Genomic DNA, 12689 nt, shown 5'->3' with positions numbered 1-12689 from the left:
CCCAGACTCCTGCCCCCTCAGGCATACCTTCACATACAGCTGCCTATCACCCCCTGCCATGGCCCACATGCAGGGTGCCAGTCTCTTAAAATACCGTGTGGAACAGATTATGTATGCAGTGATTTTCTCTGCATTTCTGAGTCCAGCAGACCTTGATAATGACACAAGGCTGCTTGCATGAGGCATGAGACTCTGGTACCATTCTGAACCATGTCTTGAGTGTTAGGCTTTTGGTGGACACGCTGGAACTGCACCCATTTATAGCATGGGTGAATTTGATTTTCTGCATGCAGTAAGAGTAGCTGAAATATTTTAGGAAAGGATCCTTTAATAATACAACAGTTACTACCTCACTGTTCAGTTAATCCACCCCACTGCTTATGTTCAAACAGTCCCCTTTAATCCCTCCATGCTTCTGCACCAGCTGGTTACCTCCCAGTTTCATTCATTACCTAATGACATACTGAAACATGAAGAATTCAGGGCTGTTAGGGCAGAATCTGAAGACAAGACATGTTGTAATCTGTTACATATTCACTGCCTATATCACCATTCAATGTTTCTGATTATTGTATGTTTTTTCTTAGCTTCTTGCTCAAGGGTGGCCATTTGAGAACTCCGATTTTGGATTATTTCTTTGCAAATTCCTCCCCTTTATACAGAAGGCATCTGTGGGAATCACAGTTCTCAATCTCTGTGCCCTGAGTGTGGACAGGTAAGGTATAATTTATCCATTTGTTCTTTCAGATCTTTCACTTGTGTGTGTTCTGAAACTGCCAGCACCGAATGGTGTGGTTTTATTAGGAGCTACAACCAGATGCTTAACAACTTTTCTTATTCATAATCTAAGACTTACTTCTGCTATGCATATAGGATGCTTTTTTTTAATTGTACCAACAAAAATCCATTTTGTCTCCTACCAAAAGTGCCAAATAGCTTTTGATTCTGGGCAGGGACAAAGCAATGTGGAATATTGTCCTAAACACAGGATAGTGTCACAGGAGTATAGGTAAAGAACCCATGTTTTCTAGTCCTTACTTACTCCTTCTTCTTTTGTGGCCACAGACAAATCATTTAGACTAAAATTTTCAAAACTGAGAAATGCCTAAAGTCAGGAACTTAGATTCATGTTTAAACACCCAAACAAAAAAGGCCCTGACTTTTAGATGTACAATCAATGAATATTGAGCCACCTATATATGACATTTGAGTTCCCATGAACTGCAGCATCCTTGCAAAATCAGGCCTGCTTTTTTAGATTGCTAACATTAGATGCTGGCTTCAGTGGCTGTGTCTACACAAGATGCTTACTGCGCAGTTGTTACTGCACAGTCACTTAGTACTTGTACACTCAAGTACCAAATGACTGGGCACTAACTGGCATTACTGCACAATAGCACCCCAAAAATGGTTTTTTGGTGATGCTGACTGTGCAGTAGTGTCACATCATGCTTCATGCCATGTGACACTACTGTGCAGCAGTAATGAGCTACTGCACAGTCAGCATACCGTGTAAACTTGGCCAGGGTCTTTGGTTCAGTTCCTAATTTCATATTAGTTTCCTAGTACTAATATAACTGATACTGGGTGCATCTACATGAGACACCATAACATGCAGTAGCCTATTTTACTACACATTAGCATGTCATGGCAAAAACTGTGCCTATGTGTAGTACAATTAGTCTACTGAACACTGAGTGTCACAAAAAAAAACCCATTCACCTTTGCTACTATGCATTAGTGCAGGCTAATGAGCCTTTATGTAGTACCTCATATTAGAAGGCGCCTATACATGAGCACAAAGGCTGCTCTGACGTGCTGGAAGTCTCAACCATGGCAATTACCGTGCTCCGGGACCCTCCTGCATCTCATGTATTAATGTCCCTGTTTTAAAAAATGGTGGTGGGGTCACTTGAACTAAGGCTCATTGAACGAGCTTTAGTTCAAGCGCTCCTGCCACCATTTTTAAGTGCAGGGATGCTGATACATGAGACACGGGGGTGCTTTATTTAGAGTGGCTCTTGGAGCCAGTCTAATTAAAGCCCTGCCTCCCTCCACCTATGGAGCACACGTAAAAGTGCACAGAGGTACTAAACTTAATGTACAGTAGCAAAGGTGCATTAATGAATGTGTAGATGTGCCCTCTGAAATCTTGACTGGTATCTATTTCTTCACATATGTTCTCTGCAAATATTTACTACAGTAGTGGCAAGTACTAAATAATATATTTTCAGCAAAGCATATAACATCGGAGAAGAAGTTAAGTATTAAGGCCTAACTAGATGAAACAGATTCTTCCTACATAAATTTTATACTTCACTAGAAATGGCACGTGAGTGTTGCAGTATCCATCAATGAATGTTTGTAAGGAGTGTTCTATAAGTGGTAATCAATTTCAGTGGCGTTACTACCAATTTAAAGCAATATACACAAGAAAACAGTTGCATCTACTGGGATTGCAATGGTCAGAATTTATCCCATAAAGCCATAAATTTTACATATGTTGTTAGTACAGGAACTGTTTTTCAGAACACAGTCTCACAAATTGATGTTTCTTCTTCAAACAAGAGTTTTAAGCCAAGGCAAATAATATTCCCACATGATTTTTGAAGATAGGTTTTCAGGGCTTAGACCCAATACTTGCAGAAAGCACCATACATTTCAAGTTTTTTACTGTGGATGCAATTAAAGAAACATCAGTTAATAAATCAATGTTTTAGATGCGTTTCAGTTAGAGACATTAGCAAATTATCAATCTTCATTCTGGAACACGTAAATTTTTAAACAGCCCATCTTGTTTTTCATACCAACTAAATCAGCATCATTTTGGGGATTGCTGCTTTCAACTTGGTATCATTTCATTAACACAGCATCATTTCATATATTTTTACACAATTTGTGTATTAAACTTGGTGGTATTTTGCACTAAACCTTGATAAAAAAAACCCAAGAACAAACAAAATAGGTTTATAGTAAAAACTCCAACTATCATAACCAAATTAATCTCTTTTTTTTGCAAGGAGCACAAAAACTTTTTGGTAAAATTTATAAACATGCTCAAATGCCATTTTCTGTCATTCAGATCCATAATCTATACACAAAACTGAATCATTAGCTGTGTGTTCTGAGCTTCCAGACTAGTGTTAGCAGTAAGAAGAATTTTAGAAGTCTTGAAACCACATAGAAAAATTAAATGACTGTTTTCCAGTCAAACATGACCAAATGAGCACTAAAAATAAGCAAAACCAGTACTAGAGTTACATTCTGTAGGTAAGAAAAAAATTGTCTTTGTTACTTCAAGAGCTTATTAAAATATAAAACAACCTGAGAATCATGCCAGAGGAAAAAAGTCTGCACACTGAGGCAACGTCCAGTAAAAATCTTTCTGGCAAGGGAAGTCCAGACAGGGTGTTGCCACTTTAACAACTGCTTTCATAGAGGACTGTGCAATAAAGTATGTGGAAAAGTTTTACTTGGTCATTAATAACATAACTTTGGTTTAGAAGTAAAGCCCCCAAATTGGTTGTTGCATAACTGGAGTTTGGGAAGAGAGGTGGGGCAACTGGAGCCCCATCCCTGGGCACCAACTTAGGAGGAGGAGGCACAAAAATAGCACAAAAACAGCAACCACTGGGCGCATCTACAAGGGATGCTAAATATGCAGTAGACTAATTCTGCTGTGCATTAGCACATCACAGCAAAATCCATGGTATTGCGCTAGTGCGCAGTAGAATTAGTCTACTGCATATTAACATCACTTAAAAGGTGTGGGCCGGTACTAATGTGCAATAACCACCGCACGTTAATGCACGTGTAGGTATGCACACTGCCACTGCTTTCCCAGCATCCGCACCACACAATCTCATGGTCTGTCTACATTCAGACTGCAGAGTAAGGTAGAGATACCAGAGCTAGGTTTAGAGAAGCTGCTTTGGGTTCCAGAAGCATTATGTTAGTATGGGGCTACTTAACATAAATTAACCTATTAGGACTTCTGTGCTATAATGGCTAGAGTGCTTTGGTACCCAAGCTAAAACATTTAAATTGAGCTCAGATATCTTTACACTATAGTGCTGTCACCAGTGTAGACATATGCTGAGTCAGTAAAATCCAGCATTCCATAGCTTTGGTCACAATTGCTTTTGTAACTGTCTTTTGCTTTCTTTAATTCAGGAACTAAATGTTCGTTCCTTTCTGCAAAGATTTGTCCCTGCGTTTAACTACATCCTCTCTCTACTGTAAAACCTTATTCATTACTTATGCTCCTTATATACAAAATGGTTTTGGATTGCACACTAAAATTTAACAGTACATGCCCAGAGGGAGCTCTACTGTTCATGTATAGAGCTGATTTTCAGAGGCTATCAGGCAATACCACACCAGCCATTCACCCTTCAAAGAAAACACATTTTTTTTATATGCCTGTCAGGCATTTTTAAACTCTAGATCATGGTGATGACTACAGTCTGAATCTTTTCTTAACTGAGTCTGACTGTGACTAAGAGGAAGGAGATTTCCCCCCCTGAGCTTTACTATTTCTTATGTCCCAGGCAATCTGATGGTTGTTAGATGTGAGGCAAACATACGGATCTCATCCTGTATGTGTAAAGTTTTATTTTACCTTTCTGCAATACTGTACTTTGTGGAAGAGGAGGGGCAGCACAGGACTGAGAGCAAGAGACTTTAATTTTTCTAATTCCAATTCTAACAATGACACCTCTTTGTCCTGGATTGGCTCATAATCTTTCTCTTTTTGCCTTTCTATCTGTAAAATGGGAACAACAGTACATATGAAACTTAACCACAGTATATTCTAGGGTTGTTGCAGTGATTAATTCAATAGTTAACATTTGCAGCATTTGTTAGGCCAGGTACAAACATTACAGTTTTACCAGTATAAGTGATTGGAAACCAGCCTACAACCTAACAGGACAAAGCTAAGCTAAATGTAAGTTCTTGGAGGTAAATTCTTTTGGGGAAAAAAGGATTAGAGGTAAAAAAAGATGTAAATACCTTAGGCTTAAAAAGTTGTACATGCTTTTGGCTTGCCACTAACTCAAGAGAAAACAAACAAAATGACCAACCCTAAACACAATGGAAATATGATATTTCTAGCCTAGAAACTTTATAGTTTGGGAGACAAAATTAAAAGTTCTAAGGCCAGGTACAGACATTACACTTTTACCAGTAAAAGTGATCAGAACCGGGTCTATACCCAGAACAGAACAGAAGTTCGGCACACAAAACTGGTCTATACCTATAACAGAACAGGAGTTCGGCACATGTAGACTGGTTTAAAAATGGAAAAATTGAGTCTAAGATTTGCCTCCCAAAGGGTGGCCATTAATACACAGGAGATCAGGTTCTATTCGTATGTCTGCATAGCACAATACAGCACTGACAGAGATACCCCGAGGTAGCTCATTTACCAAAAAACGTATACCAAACTAGTGTCATGCGCCATCCAAGCTTTTTTTTTTGCTGAACAATTTCATTGTTCTCTTCTTTAGCAAATGAACTCTTGTCATCCACTACATAGGCATTCTATAAATATAAGAATACATTTAAAAGTAATTGTTAGGTTTTGCCTTCAAGTCTAAATTGGAATTTGGATGTTTTAATAGACCTTTCATTTATACTAATATTTCCTTTAAAATATTTACTATTAGGAAAGAGCTTTTCCCTAACCTTGCAACTCCACTGTTATAAGTTTTGGTTTGCAACTGTGTTGTATAATAGTGCTATATGTACCAAAGGGAAGAATTCTAATCTATTAAGTGCTAAGATATTGGCCCTGCCACCTTCCACATCTATTCTATCTGTAATCTTATGGTCATGCTGCTGCATATTTTTAATAGATTCATTTCTGCATCCATGGGTTCAATCTTCTTACCAGACACCCTTGCTTCACAGAACTTAATTCACAAGTCCACCAATGCATTGTTGGGAGTTGGACTTGGAACCTTTCCCCAGGCACTAAAATTACCACACATCCCTTTAGTATTTTAACTGTTTCATTGGGCCCACCTTCATATTGTATATTAACATTTTGTAAGCAGATGAATAGCCTTTCCTGGCTATCTCCTTGGTTTTCCAAATTCAAAAAAAATAATTCTGTAGTGGATGACATGGGATACCCATAAATGAAAACAGTACAGTAATTCCAGATGGTGACTTAGTACATTTTTTAAGGAAGTAAACAAACAAATTAAGTATAAACGGTTTTCAAAGTGGATGTGCATTAATGACACAAATAAACCCATCAGGCCACAGTAAACCCTTGATATTATTATAGGAACAAATACTGGAGGCCTGCTTATGAGATCATACTGCCTTTGCTGAACTGTTTCATAGGCTAGATGCACATTTATTGAAGCTGTTGTTGGATAGGAGTAACCTCATATGAATAGCTTCAACTTAAAAGTAACCATTTGATTTTAGCATTTTAGAAACAGTGTGCTGTTTTTAGCGTGGATTTTATTTTCAGATAAAATCTTTCTCACCCGTGTACTTAAATTTCTCATAGCAACAGTGATGTAGATGCTGAGACTGGATTGACAGTCCTTTAGTATTTGTATTCTGAGGCCTGTCTAGAAATTACCATATAATATATGTCAGCCTGTAAAACATATGCATCTGGTCGCATGGGCCAGATGAGTGGTGTGGAGCTGCTCTGCAGGCCAGACTGAACTGACAGGCTGGCCCCACATTCCCATCCTGCTCTTGTTGCTGCTGGGCTGTGCCACAAGGCCCAAAAGCCCCCACCACATGCAGCACAGTCCCAGAGCTACACACAGTCACTCTGAGGTTGTGTTGCATGTGGCGACTGCGCCATTGCTCCCTGGGCATCGCACAGGGCCATCTAGCACACCCTACCCACTCACTGCCTGTGGTTCATTCAAAGGCACATGGGCAGTACCAGGGGCCAGATGATACAGCTGTGGTCTGTATCTTTTGACACACCTGCTGTAAAATAGATGACAAATGGCACTTGAAATGGTAAACAGGACAAGGCAGACAAGGTTCCTTGTCTGCCTATGGCCTTAGACCAACACAGCTACAGCCTACACCCCTAAACAGGACAAGTGCATTTTCATGAGTGATATTTTTTTCAGGATTTTAGGGAAACTGACCACCCCGTAGTAGAAATCATTTATTTGATGCCTACAGATTTATTTGCCTTCCTATGCAAACACTTGCATACATGCTCTGTCTTCTCAGGGCTAAAGCTCTCCTGGCTGACTAGACCTTCACTCAAACAGGTAACAGACCCCACGCTGGCACTGGGCAAATGTCACCTGAGGGAGTTTAAGAAATGTAGGTCCATTCCTGATATGTTAAGCCTGCACCGAAGTTCTGAATTTTAATTGAGAAAATTGGTCACTGAAACCCAGTGCTTTTCTATTTTAGGTACAGGGCAGTTGCTTCCTGGAGTCGTGTACAGGGAATTGGAATCCCTATGATCACTGCTATTGAAATTTTCTCCATTTGGATTCTCTCCTTTATACTGGCTATTCCAGAAGCAATTGGTTTTGTCATGGTAACTTTCAGATACAGGAATGAACGCCACACTACCTGCATGCTCAATGCTACAAGCCCGTTTATGGTGGTACGTATATATTTATCAACAGTCTTCCTTCTTTTTTTGCAGTCACCAGTGTATAAAACATAGACATTTGAAGGATCTTACGTTTTTAGAATTAAACAAAACTTTATTTAAAGTTTCCAGTGGGGTGGTTGGAATAGGAAACTTCATTTTAACTTACTAGTATGGTAACTGTGACTTGCAACTATACTCATTTCTTTGCTAGCCAAAGTTTATTTTTTGTAGAGGCTCTGTTATGGTTTTACAATTCAGCCCTGAATTGCTGGGGTGCACTGCACAGGCCTATCAATGTAACAGGTCCACTGGAAGCCCAGTGCTTATAGAAGGTATAATGTTCCTTGAGGCTTCCAGGCGTAGAAGGCAATGTGCCTTTAGCTTTTCATTTTCTCATACCTCACCAAATACCAAATAAGATGCACACCTTTTTTGGGGAAGACAAAAGCGGGGGTGTGGATTTTTTCCAGAGTCATAACTAGAGCTGGCTTTTTCGTGAAGACAATCTACAGAATGGCTTCCAGTAAGCAGGAGGGAGAATCCGTGTTAACCCCTTTACAACCACTCAAATTTGTGCCACATTTTAGCAAGATTTGTCCCATAATAAAGAGATTGAAGATATATAGTACCAAGGTGGTACCCACTATTGTATGACATATCACCCATATCCTTGTTACAGAAATAAAACTTACCAAACTTGAATTCAAGCTGAGAGAGGCTGTGAAAGGTTTAGCACTGGACTGGGTCTGTTGCCCCCTCCCCTCCTCTTGTGTGCTGGCAGGAGAGAGAAACTGCTAGCCATCTGGTAGCACCATGTCTTTGTGCTTCTGTGCCTCCACGCAGTGAAGTTCTGGTGAAGAAAATCAGCTTCCCCACTTCAGGCATGCACCCCAATTTTGGAGGGCTGAGTTTTTGGGGAAAAGGTGCATGTGGTATATAAATAAATATGGTAACCATCTACTCTCCATGCGGTCAGCCAGCTCTAGTCATTGTATGGATCAGGACAAGAACAAGCCATGGTATAGCCTATTGTGTATACCTTATGATCATTCATCTACCCTGTCTTCTCACAGAGGTTAACATTTGCAAAGCTGTGGTATTTATCAAGAAATCTCTTATTGGGTCTGTGTTAGCAAGCCAACTTCTCCTCAAAGTGGCATGCACACCGCTGTATTAAAAAATAATAGTAGTAATCGTATGAAGTATTCTGTATACTTCATAGCATCATGTTTCATGCAAAATACAAAACCTACAGTAATATATTGTTTTACGTGTAAGACACTAAATGCCAAGACATATATGTAACATTGAGTTGGAAGCATTCTGCCTCTTCTGATACTATTGGAGCTATTATTTTCCTCACCATTAGTCATCACAAAATCTCCAAGGAGTAAAACTTTTAGGACTTAATGGAGTCTCTGGCACTTTTCCCTTTATGGGGTCCGAACTCTGTGTGGGTGAGGGTTTAACAGGTACATTGGAAGTGTTTAGCAATCAACTGTGTTTAGTTTTGACTGTCCCTTTTGGCAGAAATGCAGCCTCAGCAACTTCACTTGGAATACATGGAGTATAAGCCAATGCCAAATTTGGCACTTATATAGGTCCTAGTTTGGGAGGGGGAACAAGGGCAAGAGAAAAATAACTGTTCCTGCTTGGGTATGGTGCTCTCCTACTGGTGGGGATAGAACAAAACTGTCCATAACTTGTAGGTATGAGGAGCAAATATAATGTAGAACATGCAGTCATCGTAATTTAAAAGTGTACTCAGCAAAAATAGTATCCTGGTTCCCTTCCTCTTAAGTGAAGTTTAATGGCCTCTCCTTCCCCAACACAGGATCGACTCAATTCACTCCCTTTTCCCCATGAGAAAGAGTAAGTGTTCTTCACCCCTTCTAAAGCTAAGTTCTTTCTTGGGAAGGACCTTGGTCATGGCACATTTCATTATTTTTGTTCCGTTTTTGTTGCACTATCCAAACACAAAAGTCTAGATTTTTAAACAAAAACAAAACAAACAAACAAAAAGGAACATTTTACGTACTCACGGAACCCAAAAGCTCCAAGAACAACTGTGGTTTGATTTTCCAAAAAAAATGAAATTGTGTAAAATTTCAAGCTGAGACAAGTATGGGAAGTATCAGTTGAAAAGAATAATGTTGTAATATTTAGCAAGTGAGTGAAAACAGTAGATTAAAATGAAAAGTGCTTCTCAACTCTAACTATAGTGTCCACTATCAGAACCACTGTAACACACGGTCACTGCATTTTGGGAGGGCTATAAGACTGTCTAGTAGTAGGGGACATTCATCTTTAAAGTCGTCTTTTGGAAGATTTGGGCTGAGATGTGAATCCCAGGAGGCTTAGTGCATTAGGAAATGTGTTTTAAATGCACATTTCCTGTAGCAAACTAGTTCCATGTGGACTTGCAAGGAAAACAAAAGGATGCCTTTCTCTCTTAAATCAACCCAGTTTTGTACTTTGATGTAAGCTTGGTGAAACTCAGATTCCATAATTAATCATTTACAGACGTTCGTGTAGGTTTTATAACTTGGAAATTTCCAAATGTCAGTCCTCCATGCAGAATCAACAAGTTGGTCAGAGCCCTGGCCCTGGTTAAGGCTATTTTGTTGTTGTTGTTTTGCTTATTTAAATTCCTTTATTTTAGACATGCAGTGCTTATGAAAGCTGTTGGATTGCCACTATAGAAATGGAAGTATTCTTTTTAGGTATAGAACATGTACACCAGGGATCATAGCTTGCAGATGCCCCAACACTATCCTACTAACAGGCTTCAAATCTGAGCTGGAAGAACATCTTATCCTAAGGGAGATAATTCTGTCTGCATGTACATACAGCTCCCGCTTCTCTGCAAGCTAGGGTGCCAATGGGCACTCTCCACCAGCACAATCTAGGCAGCAAAAATATTTTAAAATATTGTTTCTCCTCTGGGTTTCTTCTGACAGAAAAACAGTCTGGAACCCCAGCAGTGGAAATTCTGTCCAAAAGGAAATGCAGCTGTGCATATACTTGCAACCCCTCCTCCACGTTATGATGGGGAGGAGAAGAAGAGGGTAAAAAAGTTAATGAGCAAGTCACCTGGGGTGGGCATATGGCCAAGATACCATGATTATATGCCAGTTCAATTTACCTATTGGGGGAGCTGCTGTAAGGGAACTCTGATGAAACCCCTTCTGCAACTTCCTGTTGCTCTCTGTGACTTCCTCCAGGATATTATTCCCTTTACTCTTCCTTGCCAGCACTACCTTCCCAGGTCTCAATTCTGGAGGTCTCTGAACTCAGAAGGAAGGAGTCTTATAACTGTAGGAACTCAATAGGCACACAGATGTTTTTGTTCTCTAAAGCTGATTTAAATTGAACAAAATTACATTCTGGCTGCTGGAGCCTTCTAATTGAGCCCAGGTACCCTGGGCTTCACCCTACTTAAAAGCTGAAATCAGTCTAGAGGAGAATTCCCTATGAGCCCGATTCTGAACAATCTTACACTGAGTAGTTTTATCTCACTAACTTGCCCCTGGGCTTCAATGGGAGTATTGAGATGTGCCCATCAACGTGAGGAAAAGATGCAGAATAAGACCTGCAAGCATTCATTTTTCCTGTACTTCTACCTATCCAGGGATAAAACTGTTTCTCAGAAACTCAAGGGTTCTCATGTAACTAATAGTTCTATAGATGAAAGGGCCGAAAAATTAACAGAAATCAATCTGCTTCATTTTTTTTTCATCTTCAGACATTTATTGCTGTTCAGTTTTTATACATAAACAGATTTAGACCTCTGACCTCTCTGTTCAGCAGTTGGGAGTCACAAAATCCTCAGTTATAATATTATGACATTTTGGTATGGGAACTGTGATGTTACAAGTAAAATGACATCCGCAAGGAATAAACAAGCTAGGGAAAAGATTATGCGAAAGCAGGATCCCCTTTACTTGCATCTATCTCTGTGACTAATAACCTAGAAACAGGAAGCATTCAAGACTGTCATATTTCAACACACAGTTTTGGCTAAGCATAAAAGTGAATCTTTAAATATGGAAAAAGAATATAATATTTCCTCAAATTCGTAATTAGAGCTGCCATCAGAGGAATACACTTTGTAAGGTTTTATCAAACGTAATAGTCTCCCTACACTGCTTCAAGTATTTGAAAATTATATAGGAAAATAAAAGTAAACTTTTGATGGCCCTAATTTCCTGTCATGAAAAAGTTGCATAGTATTCATTCCAGGCAAAGGTTTAAAACTAACCACACAGCTGAATCCATTGGAAGTGGCCAGTCTTAAGCTTCACATTTTCCAGACCAGCACACATTAAGTGGCTTCTATCTGCCTAGCACATAAGCAAACTTACTAGTAATCTTTCTACTGATAGCAGAGGCTGATTATACTAACAAGACATTTTGAACCTGCCCAGTTGGAATCCAAAACAGTTTACAGGAGCTTTAAAAGGTAAATGACTTCTGTTGAGAAAGGCTCTTATCAAGACTTGCTATCACAGAGGTTTAATACACAGCTTAGTGGTTGTGTTATTGTTAGGAGTCAAACTGATGCTTATTTCAATTTGGCAAGTAATTCGTATGGTAGGAGTTGAGTTATGATTGTCATGACTGGGCATAAATGCACAGCACGTACTTCCACAAGAAGTTGCTTCTAGCCCAAAACGGATTGCAACAAAGGTGCAGACAAATTATCACCATGGTAAGCAGAATGTCAATGCCGCTGCCAAGTCCCTATTTTGTCCGTATAAAGTCATCTCCCTGTTTCCATGTTAGTGAAGTAGCCTGGTAGTTCAGGACATAATATGGTGGACAGAATCCACTGTAAAAAAATGATTTATAATTATTTGACTTAATCAGAAGGGGCAAGATTACCCATACAGCTAGGGAGGCTATAATATGGGATTACTGCTAATTCTAATAATACATTTCAGATGTTAATTAAGAAAAAGTGATGACAAACAAGTTGTAGGAACTAGATAAATTTAACCCATTCCCTAAGAAATAGCTTGATGGTGCTTTAAAGAGATTCTCTGTCAGAAGGCTCAGAAAAAATACTATCAGCTGTTCAGTCATATTT

At 39.3% G+C, this 12689-nt stretch overlaps 1 protein-coding gene across 4 annotated transcripts in view; it reads left to right on the top strand.

Annotated features, from left to right (window-relative positions):
• EDNRA (endothelin receptor type A) overlaps positions 1 to 12689 on the top strand; it is a 37630-nt gene that overhangs the window by 18590 nt on the left and 6351 nt on the right. For all 4 annotated transcript variants that reach the window (XM_025204319.1, XM_006023715.3, XM_025204320.1 and 1 more), the window contains exons 3-4: positions 588 to 715; positions 7411 to 7609. In XM_025204319.1, the coding sequence (XP_025060104.1) occupies positions 588 to 715; positions 7411 to 7609 (327 nt within the window). The remainder of the gene's footprint in view (positions 1 to 587; positions 716 to 7410; positions 7610 to 12689) is intronic.

This window comes from Alligator sinensis, unplaced genomic scaffold (genome assembly GCF_000455745.1).
Source record: "Alligator sinensis unplaced genomic scaffold, ASM45574v1 scaffold169_2, whole genome shotgun sequence".
Lineage (NCBI taxonomy): Eukaryota > Metazoa > Chordata > Crocodylia > Alligatoridae > Alligator > Alligator sinensis.
Note: the sequence above shows the minus strand (reverse complement) of the source record. Positions and strands in the feature narration are given on the sequence as shown.